Source organism: Octodon degus, unplaced genomic scaffold (genome assembly GCF_000260255.1).
Source record: "Octodon degus isolate 3935 unplaced genomic scaffold, OctDeg1.0 scaffold00064, whole genome shotgun sequence".
NCBI classification, from domain to species: Eukaryota; Metazoa; Chordata; class Mammalia; order Rodentia; family Octodontidae; genus Octodon; species Octodon degus.
Genome location: NW_004524640.1, coordinates 3,971,890 through 3,994,304, shown reverse-complemented (window position 1 = coordinate 3,994,304; position 22,415 = coordinate 3,971,890). Strand labels below are relative to the sequence as shown.

Genomic DNA, 22,415 nt, shown 5'->3' with positions numbered 1-22,415 from the left:
AGCAGCTTGGGTTGCAAAGTGAGTTCAAGGCAAGCCTGAACTGCATAGTGAGACCCTGTCTCAAAAAGATAAAAAAATTTTTTTCATCTATTTCTCTTGTTTCTTTAATTATGTAAAAAACTAAAGCTGAAACCTATGCATTAGACATTTTAAAATTTCCTACAGGAACCAGCCTAGAACATTAGAAATAATAGATGTTTAGCCAACACTTCTTGGCCTCTTTATATATTATTGTCATTTTAAAATTTTCAAAATGTTTCTGCATTCTGGTATTTTGTATTAAGTAAATAGCCGCCACTCTATTTCTTGGTGGAAATTGAAAATAAAGTAGGTATGTGTTTTTTATATATAAGGATTAAACTTTATGTTTGGACTAGATCCCTATCTGACAGAGCCACTGCCACTGAAATGCCATTGTCTTCTCATTTTTCTTCTGTTTTATTGCTGTGTCATTTTCAGGGACTCCGGAAAGCCTAGCTGAGAAAGAGAGGCAGCTCATGGGCATGATCAACCAGCTGACGAGTCTGCGTGAGCAGTTATTGGCCGCCCACGATGAGCAGAAGAAACTGGCTGCGTCTCAGATAGAGAAACAGCGGCAGCAAATGGAGCTGGCCAAGCAGCAGCAAGAGCAGGTGAGTCAAACAGAGCCACAGTCAGATTTGTACCCAATTCCTGATGCGTGGTTCTGCCTGCTATTTGTAGATCACTCACTGCCCTAGTCATCTGACAATGAATGAGAGAGTTCCCAGTCCCAACTGCAATTAAGTAAATGAAGGGACAAATACATAGCGAACACTGAGGCAAAAACAGATCTTTAAGCTTATTAAGTTCCAAAGCATAGATGTACCCATTGAATGTCCTAATCCAAAGCTACAATCTGAAATTTCTGAAAATTCAGAGGTTTATCTGTGATGACCTGATTCCAGATATGGGAAACTCCACACATGACCTCACATAACAGGTTACAGACAAAACCAGGTGTGATGGAGCACGCCTGTAATCCCAGCGCTGGGGAGACTGAGACAGAAGGATCTCTATGAATTTGAGCTGTACAGGGGGACCCTGTATCAAATAAATAAATAAAAGATTAAAAAAATATTTAAAAGAGGTTACAGACTGTATAGAAGTGAACTAAAAATATTCTATAAAATGACCCTCACAGTATGCATTTAAGAAATGTGAGCAATGAATGAGTTTTACATTTTAATTTAGATCTTTCTAAACTAAAGAAATCTTTCTTAGTTTTATGTATGCATGGGCATATCTTCCAAATCCCAAAAGATTCTCAAATTCAGAATGCTTGTGGTTCTAAACATTTTAGATGAAGTCTACTCAACTGGTACATATAATCAAGACAAATTTGGATAGATCATGAAAGAAGTAACAAAAAAGACCCAACCAAGATAATGTTTTGACATTTGAGACAAGTTTTAAAGAATACATAGGATTCAACAAGTGAAGGGAAATTCTAATTAGAAGGAATTCAATTAAATAAGTTGTTAAGTACATTAAATAAAAAGAATGACCATCTAAGGTAGATAGGATGATAACCGTGGACAAAGGCAAGTCAGGACTGAGATTTGCTTAGAAGGATTTTTTGAATAGACAGGAAGAAAAGGAAAATGATTGATTCTTGTTAAGAAAAATGAATATGGCACCACCAGAAGTAGGGAAAGTCAGACAGAGAGCTCACCTGAAGAAGGTGGTCTTACGTGCTGTCCATTTGTCCATGGTGGAGGCAAGGGAAGCACACCTAGAATGCCAGTTAGCAGTTGGGCAGGGGTGCCTCACTTGAACTCCTTAACCTACAAAGCAATTGTAGGTTAAGCACTAGAGGAGGTAAGACTCATTCATTTATTCAATAGTTAGCAACCAGATGTTTCTTTTATTTTATTTTAAGAAAAAAGAAAAAAACCCAAAACATATAACAACAGCAAAGACAGAAACAAAGGTACCTAATACAAATAGTACAGAATATGATGCCACCATGCTAATTCCTGAGATTTAACCCCAAATAACCTGAAAGACAAAGCCTCTAAACTCTAGAGGAAAGAAAAGTCTGGTTAGGAAAGAACAGATAAATTAGCAAAATCATATCATATGGGGATAAATAATGTGAAGTTAGGATAAGTATTGACTAGTATGACGCAACATTACTTCATACATTGAGTTGATGGAGAAATCTTTCTGAAGGTGTGACACATTCACAGTGAGGCCCAGAACATCACATGCAGAGGAATAGCAGTTTTGTAGGCCTTCAACATCATGCAAAAACAGAAGGGGGCTAAGGATAGGTCCCTGGCAGACACTGTTGTAGAGGTGACAATGAGGAAAATGAATGTATCCCGAAGTAGTCAGATACAGGAGATGCAGGAATGCATATTAGAAGAGCCAAATGAACAAGAGAAAATGGAGATTTGGAGAAGCAGTAAATAAAAGAAAACATTACTGCAATGTCAAATTGAGATGTCTATCCATATCATTTAGATCCTGATTCTTTACTTTGACGAGTAAAGTTTCTGGGGTCATTAACAGTGGAAATCAGACAGATAATAAAAATTGACGGATATGTAGCAGGGACACTGAAGCAATGTCTACCAAGTGTTTCTTTAAAAGTTAGCACTAGGGCTAGCCAAATAGCTCAGCGGATTAAAGTGCCTGCAAGCAGACGCAGGGGCCAGAGGTTCGAACCCCCAGGCCTGCTGTGCCGGCCCTGCCCCAGGGCATGCTGAGAGGGCAATTGAGACTGGATGTGGTGGCAAGTGCCTGTAATCCCAGTTCTTGGGAGGCTGTAAACAGGAGAATCACTGTGAGTCCGATCTAGGAGTGAGACCCTGAACACCCTGTGGACCCTTCCCTAAAATACAAAAAATATATAAAGAAATAAAGAAAAATTAGCACTGAGGAGAGATAGTATCAAGGATCTCAGAAAGTCAGCTTAAGCACAAGGTTGATGCCTGATTTCTACAGTAAGACTGTTTTCCTGTGTCCTGGGCACAGTCTACCCTCTGTCCCATGTGCAGGGTGGCCACTATTTAAACAAGGGTGTTTGTATGTTTATACATGGCTGCAAAACCCTCTAAGCAGCTTCCAAAATATAAACTAGCAGAGTTGAAAGAGGTGACCAAATACTCAGATTACATCTTCTGAATAGTTTGAAGTGTCTGCCCCTACAATTCCTTTTTTATTTTTTCAGTGGTTCATCTCTGCTTGAAAGATGATATTTTTATTTTTAATAAAATGTCTCATCACTTTCTTCAAAGATTTATTTGGCCTTGTATTGGATGTGGTCCATATTCTTCCTTTTGTTTTCTCTCTGTGATAGAAGCGTTCACAATGCATGCCTAGGACGGTGTAGAGAAATTCTTAACTTGTAGTATGTTCAGTTCTCTACTGCTGGAGACTCCTGGAATCCTCTGAATTTTAACTTTTAACTTTTATGAGATACTTCTTTGTACAGTTCCTACCTATTTTGGCAGGAAGTTTCTTTTCTTTTCTTTTTTCTTTTTTCTCCCTTTCATGTTCTGTCCTATCCCTGACTACTACCAAAAGATTTAAGAATGTTTTATTTTCTCAAGACCTCTGAAATTCTCCCAGCCACATTGGAAACCCTCAGGTCTTCTCAGAGTTCCACTTAGTGTTGGGAAGGTGCATCAGGTGCTGCCTCCTAACCCTGAGAGGAGGTCAGGTTGCTAAAACTGACACTACTCCACATGTTACTCCCTGAGTATCTAAACAGATGTAGGAAGAACAGCCTCCACTGTGGGATTACAGACCTCAACAGTAAGGACTTTAGAGCTTTTCCTTGAGATTCAGATGGAATTTCCCTCTCTTCACAACTCCTCTCTTGAGCCTCCTCCTAACACCCATTAGTGAGTGCACTAACAATATCCGTGCTCTGTGCATGACACTTTTACACCAGTCCATATGGACACAAATGGACCTACTGAGCCATCAGCTCCTCCACCAGCTTCTGACCTTCTTTTCTTATCTATCTACACAGTACATTGCCTTTTAGCCCCAAGGTGATACCAACTTCTATTCCTTTATTGGAATTATAGCAGAGAATGAAATAGATAAAAAATCTGTCATACACTGAATTCAAGTAGAGCTACGCATTGGATAAACCAGTGAACTACAGCTTATGTTGATATATAACACAGATATTTGTAAGCAAAAGTGCTCTGTTAAACAGAAGGAAGCCCACATTGAATGAGCAGCATTTGAATAGTCTCATGAGAGGTGAGGAAGTGAGCCACGTGGCTGAATTCTACATTCCAATTGGATGTGGAATCAAGTGCAGTGTCCAACGTCAGAGCATCCTGAAGATGCAGGAGCATCCGTGGTGTGTTTGTTCTTCAGATAGAGAAGAGTACAGGCATGGAGGGACAAGAGGGTGAGAAAGAGCAGCGAGGTGCCCAGAGGCCAAATCCTATGGACCTGTGGCCACTAAATGGTCACTGACTTGTATTCCAGAGTCCCCACTGGTTGATGGTTGTAACAGATTACAGGGAGCAGAGACAGAAACAAGAAGAACAATAGGAGACTGTTAAAATAATCCAGGCAAGAGAATAAGTGGTTCAGAAGAGGAGGAAGTGGGGAGGGGTGTGAGGTGATCAGATTCATGTTACTCTCATGTTACTGGTAGAAGGATTTGAATATAAATTCAGACATTCATATGTTGTAAGAAAGAATTAGAGGAAAGGAACAATATTCCAAAACATCTTGTTTTATTTTTTCAGAAAAACAGAATGTTTTATTTTCCCCTACCATAGTCTACTGACAAAGGGAAAGTATTTAAATATCATAATTGTACCAGTATTCAAAAAGAAAATAATCAATGTGAAAGTTTGTAGAGCCATCTCCATTATGTGGCTTTTTAAATTTTATTCAGAATAATTCATATCTCAGTTACTTTTCTCTCATTGCTGGAACAAAATACATGACAATTGAAATTAAGGAAGAAAATGGTTATTTAGCACATAGTTTGTGGAGGGTTCTATCTACACTTGGCTGGCTCAATGGCAGAGTAGCACGTGACAGAAGGCAGCAGTGTATGGTGGCTGAAAACAGCAAAATGCCAAGACCAAAAAAGCAAGCCCCTCTCCCTTACTTATATTGCATCCAGGGTATCTGCGCTAGGGCAGGTGTAGGACTCACACCCCAAATCCTAGCATTGGATCATGAATTACTCACAAACTCTGGCAGCCCACCCCAGTGACTGAATAAGGTTTTGGGGAAACACTTAGACACCAACTATGACAATGCATCAATATTTTTTCTTCTGGATTTTTAATTTTCTAATACAGAAGCTAAAGGGTTCTTTTTCTGTATAATGGAAAGATATTATAAGAATCTTGATGAGAATAAGATCTACTACTTATAAGATTCATGATAAGTTTCATGAAGTGAGAAGCTATGTTCTTATAAGGTTTTATGATCAATTAATAAAATATTTGAAAATGTCTTCTGGAGCCGGCAAGAGGGCTCAGTGGACTAAGTGCCTCCTTTGGCAAGTGCAGGGACCAGGATTCAATCACCAGTGCCACATGCCTTGCCAGCCCTGTCCCTGGGGCACGCTGAACCAGCCACCTAATCTGGGTGTGGTGGTGCATGCCTGTAATCACAGTGCTGGGGAGGCTGGAAACAGGAGGATCACTGCAAGACCAAACTGCATAGTGAGACCCCGTACCCTGTACCAAATACATAAAAAATGAGAAAATAATATTTCAGCCTATTCATTCTTGTGTTCTTAAACAGTATTTATTCAATATCCCTTTTATATCGGGCTTTGCAAGTGGTGAACAAAATATGTGTACTTCTTACCCTCTTGGAATTAATGGATTTCTCCTTAGAAAGGTGTTTCGAAAAGTAGTCATAGGCTAAGACATCAAATTCAGTAAATGCAGAGGATGCTATAAGTATAAATGACCAGACAAAGATTGTGTCCTTCTCTGAGATAGAAAACTCTTAAAATGATCTTATGAAGGGTTAAATTTCTATTTTAGTTTTGGACGTGTCTTTGAAGGCTTTCTATTATTTTAAACTCTTTGGTCACAACCCCTCCCCCCATTTGTACAACATTTTGTTGTAATAAAGGGCTGACAATGTCACAACAGTGCGTTTTTAATATATCACCAGGAACAGGGCCTTTTTTTTTTGAAATTCCATGTATCTTACTGGATAGATCACTGATGTGGTGTTCTGTTCAACTTGATCAGTGTTAAACTTTGAGAAACAGAACATTGGGGATTCCCCACATGGTCTTGAAATAAACTTTTAAATTTTCCACGTGCAATCTCTCCACAGATCGCAAGACAACAACAGCAGCTTCTGCAGCAACAACACAAAATCAATTTGCTTCAACAACAGATCCAGGTCAGAAATCATAATTTTAATATATTTTCACTTAAAAATATGTTTTGTTTCTTATTCTTGTGTGACCTAAATCCAGTGTTGATACTACCATTAGATTAGTAGGGTCACTAGTAGTGACCTAACCAAAATAATCTCTAAATTAAAATTTATGTTCAACCTATTGCATGACATCTTGCCTCTTGTGCCATGAAACAGTGATTGTCTGTCATCGACTCTACTGTATTGAGGCATTTCTAACCAGGCAAACCACCAGCAATTTTCATATTATTTTTGAGAAGAAATTACTGTAGACAAATATTTTCTCTATTGCCTGTAAGTGTTCTTAAGAAAGCTACTGCGAGAAACTGAAGCAGAAAGATAGATCATATTTTCTATTAGAAGAAAAAAGCTAGAGAGAACTTTTATTGTTTGTTGTTGAACTCTGCCTGATCAAAGTGAAATATGGTGAAAGCGATGTTTTGATGTGTCAGCTGTCATCCTGTGTAAGCATGTGGAAACCAATGGGAAAATTCTACAGCCTCCAAATTTTTCATAAAGGGAAATTTGCACTGAAAAAGCACATTAATAAAGAAGGCAGTATAAAGCTGTATTGGTAACAAAAGGAAAAAGTAAGTTGCCAGGGATGAACTGTTTTTCACATTATTGGTATGACCTTTGAGAGGGTTCTTTTTTTCCCTTTCTGAAACTCCTCGCTGGAAAGCACTTATTTTGTAAGAGGTCCTGAGAGCATTAAATGACGTCATGGATTGTAATAGTCAGCTTTTCTGTTGCTGGAATTGAATACAATAAAGGAGAGGTTTAAGTTGGTTCACAGTGTCAAAGACTTTAGTCTGTGATCACCGGACTCTGAGGCCAGAGCAAGGTGGAAGGGAGTGGGAAAGCAAAGCTGCTCACTTGGTGGAGACCAGGAAGCAGAGTGGGGGAACAGTGCCAGAGGAGAAAGAGGCAGAACCAGTGGTACCCCTCGGAACACCTCTGAGATGCACCCAGACACTCTGAAGTGGTAGCCCATACTTTTCATGAATATGAAGGAAAATAATTCACAGATCTATGACTGCAACTTTCTCTAACTAATCATCTATGTGGAGGCAACTATTAAATTTCGTTGTATCTCTCTCATCATGGTAAAAATTCATAATTCTCTTGAAATCCAATGCACAACTATCTCAACATTTTATTAAGTGTTATTGTCATAAAAGAAGCAAGCATGTCAAAATTTTTTCATGCTTGTATTAATGTTTTAATGGTTTTATCAACAAAGTTTGTTCCATTTTATCTAATTGGGGCAGGTGCACTTAAATTCTTTACCCTCATACAGACCAGTGTTTATTCTTTATGATCTATCTGGAATTTAAGTGAGCTGGTGACAATTTAAGTGACACACTGGGACATTAGTTAGATGTTCCAGACAAGGTTATTTGCCTTGTAATTATGGGAAATATATTTTTAATACACTACTATCTGTTCTTATCTGGAGAATAGTTAATGACCACTGTGGTTTAAAACTGTGCATTGGATTTCATGTAGTTTAATCAGAACACACTGACTTTGAATATAATTTCAGTCAATTGCACCAGGTTATCTGCATGTAATTGTTTTAAATAAGGGAAAACCTAACTTATTGAAATTATAGCAGGTTCTCTGTAAAATAAGTTGCATAATGTCATGTATTTTGACTTCCAATTTGATGAGGTTACTAATAGTTTGAAATATTTTGTCTGGGGCTGGGGAGATGGGTCAGTAGAATAAGCTATTGCCTGGCAAGTGCAAGGGTCTGAGTTCAATCCCCGGTTCTGTCAAAATAATTATAATAATAATAATAGTGATAATAAAATATTTTTAACTTCCTCAAATTGAGGGAATGGCTTTTGTTAAGAATTGTAAAAATATATCTAATCTTATGTTACAAACATGTAAAAAGCTCAAAACAATTATGCATTTGACCAATTAAATTAGCCAACATGGCAATCCTTTTTCTGAAGGAAATTTAGCCCACAATTGTGACCACTACATTTAATGTAAATTTCAATTCTTATCATAGTGACAAAATCTGGAATGAATAGTATTCTTGCTTTATCACATAGAGCACTATAATCTATAAATTGTAGTATTTTAAATGAAAAAGTTTAAACAATATTCAGATAATATCTATAATAGAAATAGTGTGACAGTAAAAACTGCCTTCCAGCCAGTGGAGGCCAAGATTAATGACTTCCAGAAGAGCACCCAATTGGTGCTGTAACCTGAAAGATACCTGGCATGAGTTTGTGTTCTCTATAATCAAAGAATGAATTTTAGGTACAGTGGAGGTTAAGAGAAGAAAGGCAAAGAAAGCTGAGTAAGTTGCCTAGGAACCCACCTTTTCTAGGAATTTCTACAGAGCAAATCTACAAGGAGAGGCAGGCCCAAGGCGGAAAACATGAGAACACGCGAGGTGGACATGAGGTGGGACAAAACTATAGTCAACCAATAAGATTACAAGCATAACTGCTTAGGTAAAAATTAATTAAGTCAGGAGCAAATGGGGAAGTGGGTCACATAGCAAGCAGACATGAAAACAGAAAGTGGCTCTTTCCATAGGGGGTGGATAGTGGTTCTGCCTGACTTTTTCAAGGTGATTGATACCTATTTCGAATATCAATTGTTGATGTCCATCCCTAGGGAGGTAGGTTGGTGCATTTGTTGCCTCTATTGTCACAACATCTGGCCAGCAGCTGAGGCACCTGTCTCTCCATTTGCAAGGTATCCTATCTTGTGCACCTGCTCCTTCAAGGGCCCAGCCTTGTCTGACTGCTTCTATTTCTTTTCTTTTTTAAATTAATTTTATTGAGAAACAAATAGCAATGAGACAGTTTCAAAACAGGTTAGTAAGATAGTTACAATAATTAATACATTGCATATTGTTGTCTTCATAGTAGTTATTCATAGTACAAAAATGCAGACATGCTATCCTATCCAAACACTATTAGTACGAATCTTTCTTCTCATTGAATTAAGAGTAAGTAGCTGTATATCAATCCTATCTATATATTTCACTACAAAATGGTCCTTGTTTTGTAACCCCCTTTTTTATTTAGTTTGTTCGGAGATGCGCATTCCATTTCCATTTAAATATTATAGATGCGTGAATTCTATTTCTGTTTAACTCAGCTGCCTACAACATTAGGGTCAGAAGAAAAGTTTTCTGAGTGTTACTAGAAACTTTTCTGAGTATGAGCCTGTTAAAAGCTTAGAGTTTACACTTGATCAAAATTATGGTCTTTCTACCTCCACTAATTCAGAACATTTATAAAAGTTCCTATGAGAAATATCATCACACTGGAAGTGATTTTTGGGAAACAAATATTAAAAGATCTTGGGCTATCGTAGATACATATTTGTCCTTTTTCTAGAGATAGTTTACACAAATGAAACTGGCACAGACACAAATCCATTAAGCTGTGATATATGGGGTTTTATTTTCTTTGTTTGATTGTTTTAATCCCAGGAGGTAAGGAATGATTCAGGCAACACATTCATAAGAAGTGGCACGACTGAAATTCTGAGAGGAATTAATTTCTACACTATGTAGGATAGTAACTAAATAAATGCATAGTTCTAAAATATATTTTATAAGCTGTCAGTTTGGAGCAGTCTTATGAACACTTTGTGTTTCTAAAAAAATCATAATATATTTAAATTACTAATTTACTAGGATATTGTTCCAACAATTACAGGAAGCAGCGATATGTGAAAATAAAATTAAAAATATGAAACAGAGCCATTTTTGCCTCTGCACAAATCCTTGCCACCTTTCTTTTGAGAGTGCTTCCACTCCCTTTTCACTTTTTTCTACTTCCTCATTTTCCTTTCAAACATATGACAAGGAAATAAAGGAGTAAATGTTTAGCCTGCTGGTTTATGTGAATCAAATTTTTAAAAAAGAATTATCACAATTTTAAAAATGCACAATACAATTAAATACATAAAGGTCTGCCATAGATTAAATTTGCTATTTGAAAATATGTAGTATTTTGATCTATTGCTTCTATGTTCTTTCTTTATCCTAAAACCTTTGAAAAATAAACGCATCAGCTTTTATTATTTATCATGATTGTTTCTTGTTAGGTATTTGTGCCATTGTTGTTGCCCTCAAATTATAAATTATGTTTGCACATGTATCTATATACACAAGCATTCACATACTTGCAAAAACTGTCCGGATTCCATAAGGACGAAACAGTGAACTGTACTGATTTAGAGTCCACCATTATTGTTTGTTTCAATTGAAATACAAAGAAAATTAACTTGTTCCAAATATTAGTAAAGGCATGCAATACATTACATGTGTGAGACAGAACTGCCAAACAGTGAGATTGATTTGTTAAGAGTTGGAGCGGGACAGTTTTCACACTTGATGGATATGTTAAGTGACAAGGAAGATATTCCTAGCATCTTCTTCATCTTTTTATTCAGATCCATCTAGAGGAGAAATTAACTTAGATGTCTTTATTTCAGTTGAATAAAAATTGAAATTTTCATTTGAATAAAAATTATACATATGTTTACACACTTGTCTATATGCACAAAGATTCACATATTCTAATAAACCAGGTTATTTAAAAGTTCCCTTAGCCTGTTATTTCTGTCTTTTCAGCCCTTATTGAATAAAAGGATAAGTTTTATTTCAGTTATTTTTTTCAGAAATAATTCAGAAAAAGTGCTGTAAGAATTTGCAGGTGAGCCAATTTTATTTAATTGCTTAGGATCAATGCTTTATGATCTGTTTTTATTTCATTAAAAAGCAACGGTAGTTTTAACATTGTGTTATTGCATTATTGAAAGTTTAATCCACAGTTCTTCCTTTTAAAAATTTTATTGGTTACCATGTTCTGTGTGGCTTATTCATATAATTCATTAAAATTAAAACAAGAATTCGAGTTCATAAATTAGCATCATAAATCATTCCACTCAGCAAATACAGTGCCATAATACTAGAAAGCAAACATCTCTTCTCGAAAACAAGTCAGTTGTTTGTGTTACTCTAATTTTAGAGAAAGATTAAATTTCGGTCTATTTTTCAATATTCAAAATTATTTTTCTCTCCTATTTTTGTTAACTAACCTCAAAATATGATATAGTTAATTTAATTTTTTAAACTAATTTTATTGAGAAACAAATAGCAATGAGACAGATTCAAATCTGATTACTAGCACAGTTTCAATAATTAATACATTGTATATTGTTGTCTTAGTGGTTATTCATTGTACAAGATGCAGACATGATATCCACCAACATTACTAGAACAAATCTCAACAAATTGAATTAAGAGAATGCAGCTGTATATCTATCTTAACTATTTTGAATATACACATAAAAAATGGTCGTTCATTTGTATTCCCCTTTTTTATTTAGTTTTGTTAGAGAATGGTATTCCATTTAATATTTAAATATTAAATATTTAATATTTAAATATTGTAGGTGCATGAATTCAGCAAAACATTCCAATATAGTCCAGCAGTCCACAGTAGTAGTGGGTTTTCTGTAAGACTGGCAATGTCAGAAGTTGTTGACTTGAGCCTTTTTCAGCTCAGCATATTAATATGGATTTACTTTTTATACTTCATTTTTATAGTTTTCTGTTGGATGATTAAGACCATGATAAAGCAAGTCCTATATAACAAGAAATGTAACTTTTGTATCTGATGAAGTCAGTCAGATCTCCTCAGGATTTATCCTGAAACCCTGCACCACAGTTTGTAGATCCTTTGTCAGCGTCAGCCATGTGGATGACTCATGGCCATTGCTTGATCAATTTGCTCTCTGTGAAAGCCTGAGAGAATGTTTTCTCTCCATGTGACTCTCCTTACGCATGCTCTACATCATCGATCACTTTTCTCTTTGGCCCCATAATCTCCTTGATCAGAAAATTAGGGACACAACTGAGTTACATGGTGTTACAGTACAGGTTCTCCCATGTCCTGAGTCTTCACTGACCTTGAAAAGCAAGGGCCAAAAGTCCTTTCAGCCCTTCTTTTTCTCTAATTTTTGGTGTGCAAACATAGGTTATTAACAAATCAGAAAAGAATTGTATTATTATTACCCTACAACATAGGTAGTTGAGCCTAACCTGACTATCTGTCTGAATATCAAACATCTTAGGCATAACATGAAACAGGTATTTGCCATCAAGTATTGATGTTAAACTTTAATTCCCTATAGAATATGAAGAAAAAAGTTAAAATAAAAAGAGAAATAAACAGTTACATATTTTTACATAGAAATTTAGAAATCTAACCATATGCAGCATTGTAGCAGGACAGTCCCGTGACATTTTTTTCTTGTCTCTTCTTTTCATTTATTACCCTTTAAAAAAAAAAAACCCAACCATTTACTTGAGAGACAGTATAGCAGTAATTGGTATGTCATGACAAGCACTATGTAATTAGAAGACCAGAATGACAGGCATTCCAAGCATGATCCTACCATTACATATTGCTATCTTCAATGCAGTTGCTTAGTTCACAGGTATCAGCATATATAGTTAGCCAGGGTGAGAATTCTACCAATTAACTATGTTTGAAGAACATGCTGATGTTTCTCTGTATCATGCCTTACCCATCTTGTGTATATAAATGTATGGCTTTGCCCCTGCCATGTTTCCTAACTTTTCTCCTTGCCTTCTCTTTGTTTTCTAATCCTCAAGTTCTTGCTTTCCTTTTAGTTGTGTTAAACCTTTCTACTTTTATCTCATTTTTCTTTATAATTTTAATGCATCTTATACTTTAGCTGCATTAGGTGAAATGTGTAAGTATTTCAAAAAAAGTACCTTCTCCTTAGGAAGAAAAAAACACCACCCTTATTCTGCAAAATACTCTGCAGTATCTTTTAGTTACTTTTTTTTTTTATTAAATGAAACTTTTTTCTAATACCGATGGTTAAATGGTTTATGTTTCAAATATTGAACCAAGGCTAGTGGTTCATCTTGACCTGATTTTCTATTATGAAAACCTTTCAAGGCATGGAGATAAGTGACCTCTACTCAACTTCCATTATGACAATAAATCGAGTATTCTTGGAGACTCATGCTCCTTTCATTCTTGAAGCTTCTTATGAGGTAGAGCGCCTATAGCTTGGGCATGTATGTGAGAATCATGTCCCGGTTATCAATTTCTTACCCTTTTCAGTAGTACTTAAGAGAATTTAAGGTTCTTGTCAGAAAATAATAAGGTTAATCCAATGGTGGACCTTAGTTTGTACTTTATTTATTTTAAGGGCAAACTTAAAAATATGGTACTTCTTTTTAACTGTATATTTGTCGTGATTCCCTGATGAGGGGATAAGTGTTTGAACTTTCTGAAAATGCTCAAAAATTTGTTACATTTCTTGCTCTGATAAAATTTTTACCTTATGGTTCATTGTGTTCTCCTGAGGGCAAAGAATTGATAGCTAATACCACTTTCTCATTGTCTCTCCTAAGGTAAGCGTTATAAAGGTTAGTCAGAGTCCTGGGCCACTGATTCTGTCCAGAGCTAAGTATAGTGTGAAGGAAAGTTTTCTGTTCCCTGTATTTTTAGTTGGGCATTGCGCATTCCATAGATACCCTAAGAAGGAACTGGATTCTTTAGGTAATATGTCATTATATTTAACTTTATGTAATTGACTTTCTATTGCAAGAAATAGTTATTTTCAAAAACAGTTGAGAGCAATATCCTGGAATTAGATATAGCTAATGCCAATCTTTGCATCCAGGAAATTGTTAGCTCTGAGTTTCATTGTTCTCGTCCAAAAAATGGAAACTATAATACTTAATTACACTCAGTACTTCAAGGATTAAGTGACCTCATACCTGGTATATAGAAGTAGTAGGTGCAAAATGCTAAAAGCCTTTACCTGAATCATTAGGAAAATAAAGTTTCTGAGGGCCAGCCAGATAGCTCGGCAGATTAAAGTGCCTGCTTAGGCAGAGACAGGGTTAAGGTTGGATCCCTGGTGTGCCCATGCCAGCCCTGCCCCCGGGGTACACAGAGACCGTGAATTGGACTAGATGTGGTAGTGCATACCTGTAATCCCCGTGTTTGTAAGGCTGAAAACAGGATCACAATGAGTCTGATCTATGTACTGAGACCCTGCAGAGCCTGTACTAAATACATTTAAAAAAATAATAATGTTTCCATATTCTAGTGATGAACACTTTCATGAATAATTTCTAGCCAGATAACATTCCTAAGAAAAGATGCATTCATATAAAATGTACATGATGGGGGCCAGGGAGATGGCTCAGTGGAAGGGCCTGGCAAGCGCAAGGTCCTAAGTTCAATCCCTGGTTCCTCAGAAAGAAAGAAAGAAAGAAAGAAAGAAAGAAAGAAAGAAAGAAAGAAAGAAAGAAAGAAAGAAAGAAAGAAAGAAAGAAAGAAAATGTACATGATGGTAGTCAGTAAATTATTTTCATTATTCTATGTTTATATAATTTTAAAGCTATCAAGTGTTTATTGAGACCTGTCTCTTAGTTTTCCATTTGTAACCAAGTAAGATCAGAAGAGTTTCCCAGAGTTTCATACTTGTTACTTGTGTAACAGTGGCTGAATTCTAAGTGTCTTGGTTTTTTGCCCCATTCATTTTTATTTCACTAATATTCTACCATTTAAGCTTTAATGGCTCAAGTTTTAAAATGAGCTTTCTTTCCCTGGGAACTTATTTCTACAAAGTAAAAAAAAAAAAAAAAACTTATATACAATTGAATGATTAAGTTGCAGTCATGGGCTCAACCAATTTGTGATAAAGGTTTCGTTTTATTGAAGCCAAAGTTCTCTGAGCTCATTAGAGTTTTGGTAATTCTAGATAAATTATTATGCATAAAGAAATCCATTGAAATATTATATTGAAAATATAATGACGTTAAAGGTGAAATAATAGTACCTGCCTGACCCGCTGATTTATGATTTCTTTCTCTGAGTGTGGTAAGTTGGAAGCATTTTACCCCCCTGAAAAAGAGCCCACACATGTACATGAGCACAAAGAGATTGCAAGGTAACCTTGTCTCTTTGGAAGACTAGAAATGCCAAGAATAAACACCATGCAATTAAGGTAGCATTCAGCCTGAGAAAGAAATGTGTTAACTCCTTGAGCTCTGGCTAAAGTTTTGGTGTATGAAATAAAACATAGCACAACTGGACATTTTTGTAGCCTTCAAATAGATTATGAGAAGAACCAACCTGGAGATACAAAGCAGTAATTTGATAGAGAACTGTCTTTCATTCTGTTACTTTATGAAGTAGAGCTTCCATCTGAGAAGACAAGTGGCCTGTCCTGAAAGAACAGTGAGGGCACGAATGACTGAACCTCAGTCCTTTTCCTGAGGAGAGTCATCACTCCATAATCCCTGTTTTATTTCATTTACTTCTTTATTTGTGGGAATTGAACTCAGGAGCCTTATGTACGCTAGACAAGTGCTCCACCAGTGGGCGATATTCATCCCAAGCCTCTTAATTGTATTTTAAGTTGAAATGGCATCTCTCTCAGCAGGTTGCCCAGACTGGCTTGGAATTTGTGATCCTGCTTCCTCTGCTTGTTGAGAGGCTATAACAGGCCTGAGTGATCCACCTTGCTCTCTTTTATCATTTTAATAATTCTCCTGGGGATTAAGTATTGATGGAATTCCAATCATTCGTAATATTTCTTTGCCTAATCAAACCTTTCTCTGAATAAACACAAAAGCATTGATATTCATGAATATTTTCATTTCTATTAGTATAACATATGCTGCATGAGAAAGTTTAAGAAAGCAACAAAACCAAATTTTTTGAACCCAGTCTTTATATTATACTGTTTCAGTTTACTCATAAGAAGCCACTTTCTTTTCTTTTCTTTTAATTTTTTTATTTATTTGTGTGTGTGTGTGTGTGTGTGTGTGTGTGTGTGTGTGTGTGGCCAGCTCAGCCCACCAGGGGGCGGGGCTGGCTGGCATGTGGTGCTGGGGGATTGAACCGCAGTCCCTGTGCTTTGCTAAGCTTGTTCTAAGTAGGTGCTTTAGACCACTGAGCCATCTCACCAGCCCAAGAAGCCACTTTCAAATCTTTAAGTTTCTATTTTGTAATAAGCTTCCTACCATTTGTTTCTGTATAAAAGTGTTGGATCACCACACTCTCTCTGACATACCAACTGTGAATATCATAACTTGAAAATAAGATTTATTCAGATTTCTTATTGCCCATCAAATAATCTCTCCTCATTACTTTCCCTACCCTCACGCTGTAGTTATGTCACTTAAATTTTCTTAGTGGGCACTTTTAAGCTTTAGTTTACTTATACATCTTTTTTTCTTGTTCAGTCAAATACAGTTTCTCTTGACACTTACTTTGTCAGAATAAGATGGTGTCTTTCTTCACTCATTTTCAGTTATTCATTTCTGTTCACACACACACACACACACACACACACACACACACACACACATTTTTTACCTGTTGGTTAATTCTGAAAGTTGAAAATCAATACATGTTATTTCTATTGCAACATAAACATCAATATTTCTGTTTATTTTCTGCAGACTCCGGGAAGGTATTCTATATTTCATTTCCATGGGGCTTTGTGATTTACTACACTTTGTGATTGCCTTTTTTATTATTATTTTCTCTCCAGCTTTTTCTCTAATGTTACTGGCCTTGTTGTCTGTTTAAATTTCTCCAAACCCTTAGGAATAAATCCAATCATTAGAATCCTGTTTCCTTTCATATCTTCATAGCCATTTGATTTCTCATTTATTGATAAACTTATCAAACAGTAATAATTGATATCTAAATACAACTGTAACTACTCTATTTTATGGCTTTAATTTTCAAATTTTAAACATCGTTAGTTAAGATCTTAGGGAAATAACAAAACCCATACTGCTCTTACATTGAGGACTGTATTGAACTGATGCAGATATTTGTATCTGGAAATTGTAATTTTGTCCCAGTGATTCATCCTGACTTTGGCTACTTTCTAAAGATACAAAACACATTCATGTGAGAAACTTTTCTTTCATTTTTATGTGAAATCTTAAAATGGGAAGTGTTTCCCTTTCCTGATATTCCACTTTTGCATTATTTCTATGTTTCTTCTTTCTTCAATATGTAATATGATTCCTGAAGTGAATACTGGTTTCATTTAACCTATTTAGATCATTGTTTAGTCTTTATTTAGTGTTGCTGTGATCCAGAGATGAGAGGTCTCCCTGTAAAATGAAATCGCAGAGCCATAGGACTAGCGCTGGGAACATTTTCTACCAATCTGCCATGTGTCTAGAGCAGCTGCTTTGTCACAAGTAGCAAACATGGCCGTTCTGGTATTGCTGGGACTGGCCTAGAAAGCAGGCCAACAGCAGTTTTCCCAGGACTTTTCAACCTTTTCTCAAGCAAATTACCTGTGGACAAAGTTGAACACCCCGTTTCACTGAGGCTTTTCAGTGCATGTCCTATCAGTTGACAAAGTAGGGACCATCAGTGCTCAGATAAGACCCTGGGAATATAATTATCAGGTAGTTGGAAACAAACAGAAAAAAAAATACAGTGCATAATCGACAGCAGAAAGATTTGGAGAATTTGGGACAGAAGTTGATGTTCACCTAAAATGAACTACTGTTTATTTCACCTTAATTTACATCTCAGTGTGGTAAAATAAATATATCTGGGACTACTCACAAAATAGTTATTAAGAACTTCTACTTCTTTTTTTTAAGAAAGAGTTAACAAAGTAGAGAGAAAATTAAGTGCCAGTGAAATTAATGTAATGTTAATGCAAAATGAATTATTGTGTTAGGAACACAGTTGTATCATGGCCCAAGCCACATACTCTAGGCATTCCTGACAATGGCAAATTAGCTTCCATTCCCCAGACTACTGACCTTTGCTGCTTTACTGGTAAACTTTTATGTTATTCATACATAATAAGAAACTAAGTTATGTTTTTCTCTGTATATGTGTGTACATGCTTGTGTATTTCTTTTAAAAGAAAAACAAGTGAACAAAATACAAAACAAAAAAGAGAAGATCCAGAATTAAGGATACCCAGTGGCATTAGAGTTGTCCTTAGTTTTTCCTTGCAGGAGAGGCAAAAATAAAGGTGATTCTTCTATAGTAAATATTCGAGAAGTCGTAAATTCTGTCTTCTTTATAGTTTAGTTCACAGAAACACTTGAAAAAACTGATCACTTCTACTTTCTTGCAACAGTCTTCAGATTGCCACATCCAAAAAAAAAAAAAGAAGAAGAAAAAAAGTGGATATCAAACAAAAGCAAAACATTTTGCTTCTGTGTTAAACTTTCCATTCCCCATTTTGTTTCATTTTATGAATTCTCTTCTCATCCATAAAAAGCTGAATTGCTGTAATGCTCTATCATTTGATGTCTTTACCCACACTTACTTCTAAATGGTCTCTTTTAGTCTAATGGCGTTAGGTACCATTCCGAAGGTAATCCTTCAGCATTTGTCTCCCTAGCTAATGTATCTCTCTCCCCTAAACTTCAGAGTGAAATATCTACATGGCTACTCAGACTATTTAAAAGGATACCTAATGAACACTTCAGGTTTTCCACTTCCAAAATATATCCTTTCATTAACATTTTCAAATTCATTCTTTCCTAATTTATTCACCTCTGAATCAGATTGCATTTAGCATTTGCTTGGTGAAAAGGATAGGAGCCTTCCTTGAGTTCCTTTCATTGTCTCACACCTCACAACTAAATGGTCATTGTTTTATCTTCAAAATCTATCAACTTACCAATTTTCTACTGGCATTCTAGTAGAAGTCACCATCATGTTGTCATTTAAGCAACTGGAGTGAACTCCTAGGTATTTTTCACCTTACCTCTTCCCTTGATCCTGAAAATAGACATCTCAAATAGCTGCGAGAGTGATCTTTTAAATCTGATTGTTCTATAAGAATGCTCAAAACCATATCATTTAACAGGAATTAATAGTTCTTATTCTAATCAGCAGGGCTCTGTTTGACCAAGTCACTGCCCCACTCCTGTTCTGGGAGCATGTGAGGAGGATATTCTGGCAGGCATTTATATTTGCCATTCTCATGGGTTGGAATGTCAGTCTAGCCTATAGTTCAAACTTTTATTCAGATCTTGAAAAGGCATTTGAAAAGGCATTTTAAAAATGCCTTCTTTTCATGGAGTCTGCCACTACCAACCCAATCCAAAGTCTGTAACTTATTCTTCCTGTTTTTTTTTTTTTAATAGCTCCTCTTACTATTTTTTGTTTTGTTTTGATTTCCTATATCCTCACCACCATAACACAGATGTAATGGTAATTTCTGTGGAGCAAAAAATTTTATTCATTACTTGAAATTACTTTCTAGCTCATTACTGTAACCAGTAGACATAATATGTTATTTACTGAATGAATTAGTTCATGGAAAATAGAGTAGGACACATTACCCATTATGTCCCCATACAAAGTACTCAGCACATCAGTAATTCTGTATATCTGAAGAAGCTGAAATAATTAAGATATTTGATAGACATCCAAAAACAACAACCAGCACTTTATGTGTCCTGTAGGATTTATAACCCAATCAAGAATATTTGCATCAACGTGCATCGATCTCCTATAATGAAGAACAGAAGGTCCAGTAGCAATTTCACCTTTATTCTATTCTACAAATTTTTCAATTAATAATCTTAGTGAAGAGTTCCAGGTCATGGAAAAAATATATGTATAAAATACTACCTTTTCCTGTCATTCTGTTTCAATAAAATTTCAAATTGGCATTCAAAGTATTGGAAAACATCAGCCAGATCATTTTGTGCTATAGTGGGAAGGAGCAGCCTCTCACTGAGGAAGTGCTCGGCACTTTCAGACATCATCTTTCATGACCATCACAGGAATGCAGTCAAGTTGGCATTTTCTGCATTTAATAGGACTAAGGACTATATTGTGTATGTAATTCTGAGACCCTGGCAGTTGAAGTTGTGTACTTTTAACTAAAAAGATATTGTCTCTGTCTCTGTCTGTGTCTGTCACTGTGTCTGTATGTGTCTGTCTCTGTCTCTCTGTCTCTGTCTCTTTCTGTCACTCTATCAGTTTCTGTCTCTCCGTTTCTCTCTCTCTCTCTCTCTCTCTCTCTCTCTCTCTCTCTCTCTCTCTCTGTCTCTCTCCAACAATTTAGTTTTGAGAACCTCTAGAAAAAAAGACTTATCAAACTGGGTTGAACTCATCAAATTAACAAATAAGAAAGGATATTTTGAGTAATTAATTAATTTTATTTTCTCAAGTAAACAAGTGAAAGATTTTTTTATAAATGGAGAAAATTTTTATAAATAAGGAAAATATGGTTTCCACATAATATATATGTTGCTAAATGTTCACTTACAAATGTTAAAAAAGATGATATGTTTATGAGAGATGTATATCTCTTTTAAAAGATTTACATTTAATATACTTGTTATACCCCAATAAACCTTTAGATGAAGTGAATTGTTATAGAATATACATATATGTAACTTAAATTAATGATTTAGTAGTTTTCAGTATCATAATATAAATTGAATTTCAGTTTTATACTGATTTATATTTGTGTGTAATATGTACACACACACACACTCAGGTTTATCCATGTATCTTTGATCATTTCCTTTTCTATTTAATTACCCAAAGACATAGTTTTCAATCTTTCTCCTCGCATATACACCATTATTTTCAAATACATTTTATACAATCTTTGGACTTCTATGCTCCTTGTCCTGGTTTGTCAGTACCTACATTCAGAAGCACTTATTAGGTCATGTGATGTGGCCTTCCTTTATCTTCTGTATTTTCTTTTCTTTTCTTTTTTTTTTTAATTTTAGGAAAGGGTCTACAAAGTGTGCAGGATCTCACTACTAGATCGCACTCGTAGTGATCCTCCTGTTTACAGCCTCCTAAGAGCTGGGATTACAGATGCGCGTCACCACGCCCATTCACAATTGCCATCTCAGTGCACCCTGGGGGCGGGGCCGGCAAGGCAGGCCCAGGGATTGAACCACAGGCCCACCTGCGCCTGCTTGCAGGCGCTTTAATCTGCTGAGCTATTTATCCAGCCCTTGTATTTTATTTTCTACCACTCAGAATCCCTTTCTCTGGCCAGCTTTTCTCCTCTTGTTTCTCATTATACATTTGTATTTTAATTTTACACAGAATAAAAGGTTGATCTCTGATAAGCAAAGTGAGTTGGAAGGATGGTCTAATTTTCCAAGTGGCTTAATTAGATTTTCTGTGGGCTCCTTTGTGGGAGAGGGCAAAAGAAAACATCAACAGGCTCCAGGAGAAGCGTCCTGAATGTCGGCGTAGTGGAGTTTGGCAGTCTTTCCAGGATGGAGGGTGCGCTGTCATGAGAGGCTGTGTCACGCAGCCAGAAAAGGAGGAGGGATGGGGCTGCCCCAAAGTAAATCAAGAGATAACAATAAAATTTTTCTGTTGCCTGGTGGAGGTGTTTAGGGTGTGTTTTCTTTATATCTTCATCCGCCCCTAATTGAGGATGCTTTAAAATTGAATGACTAGCAGTCAAAACGCGTTTGCTTCAAGCTGAGAAGAAAAATGCTGGTGTCTCCGCTTCCAAACTGATTGTGCTTTGTACACAACTGACAGCTACAGTCACTTTGAGTGACTGATAAGTGGGAAGCTGTGCTACTTATCAAGGAATGCGGGCTGAAAAGAAAAGACTGGAGCCGCTTAGATGCTTTGGCATGTTCAAAATAACATCTTACATCAGTCAGACTCAGAAGCACTGAGAGACGTTTTAAAATGAAGTTACATATACAAAAATGTGGTATATGTAGACGGTGAAAGACAAAAATTATTCCACTAATACTTGCAAAAGGGTAAAAGAAAACACATTGTTGTTAAGGTCACTATATCTGAAATAGATCAAAGGTGACATCATTTGTGATGGAATTGCCCTTCCTTTGAAGCTTCCAAAATTTCGTAGCTCTCCATTAGTTATAAAAGCATCTGGCTTTGACCAAATGGGGACCTTGAAACACCTGAATAATAGAAGTGTCATCCACTTAGAGAGACGGTTTCATTCAG

General features: G+C 36.1%; 1 protein-coding gene across 2 annotated transcripts in view; it reads left to right on the top strand.

Moving 5' to 3' along the window:
• Sox5 (SRY-box 5) overlaps positions 1-22,415 on the top strand; it is a 419,324-nt gene that overhangs the window by 199,339 nt on the left and 197,570 nt on the right. Inside the window, exons 1-2 of one of the 2 annotated variants that reach the window (XM_023718979.1) lie at positions 478-632; positions 6,310-6,378. In XM_023718979.1, coding sequence (XP_023574747.1) covers positions 498-632; positions 6,310-6,378 — 204 coding nt within the window. In that variant the 5' untranslated portion in view covers positions 478-497. Of the gene's footprint in view, positions 1-477; positions 633-6,309; positions 6,379-22,415 lie in introns of those variants that run through there. The other variant, XM_004634556.2, reaches the window with a different exon arrangement.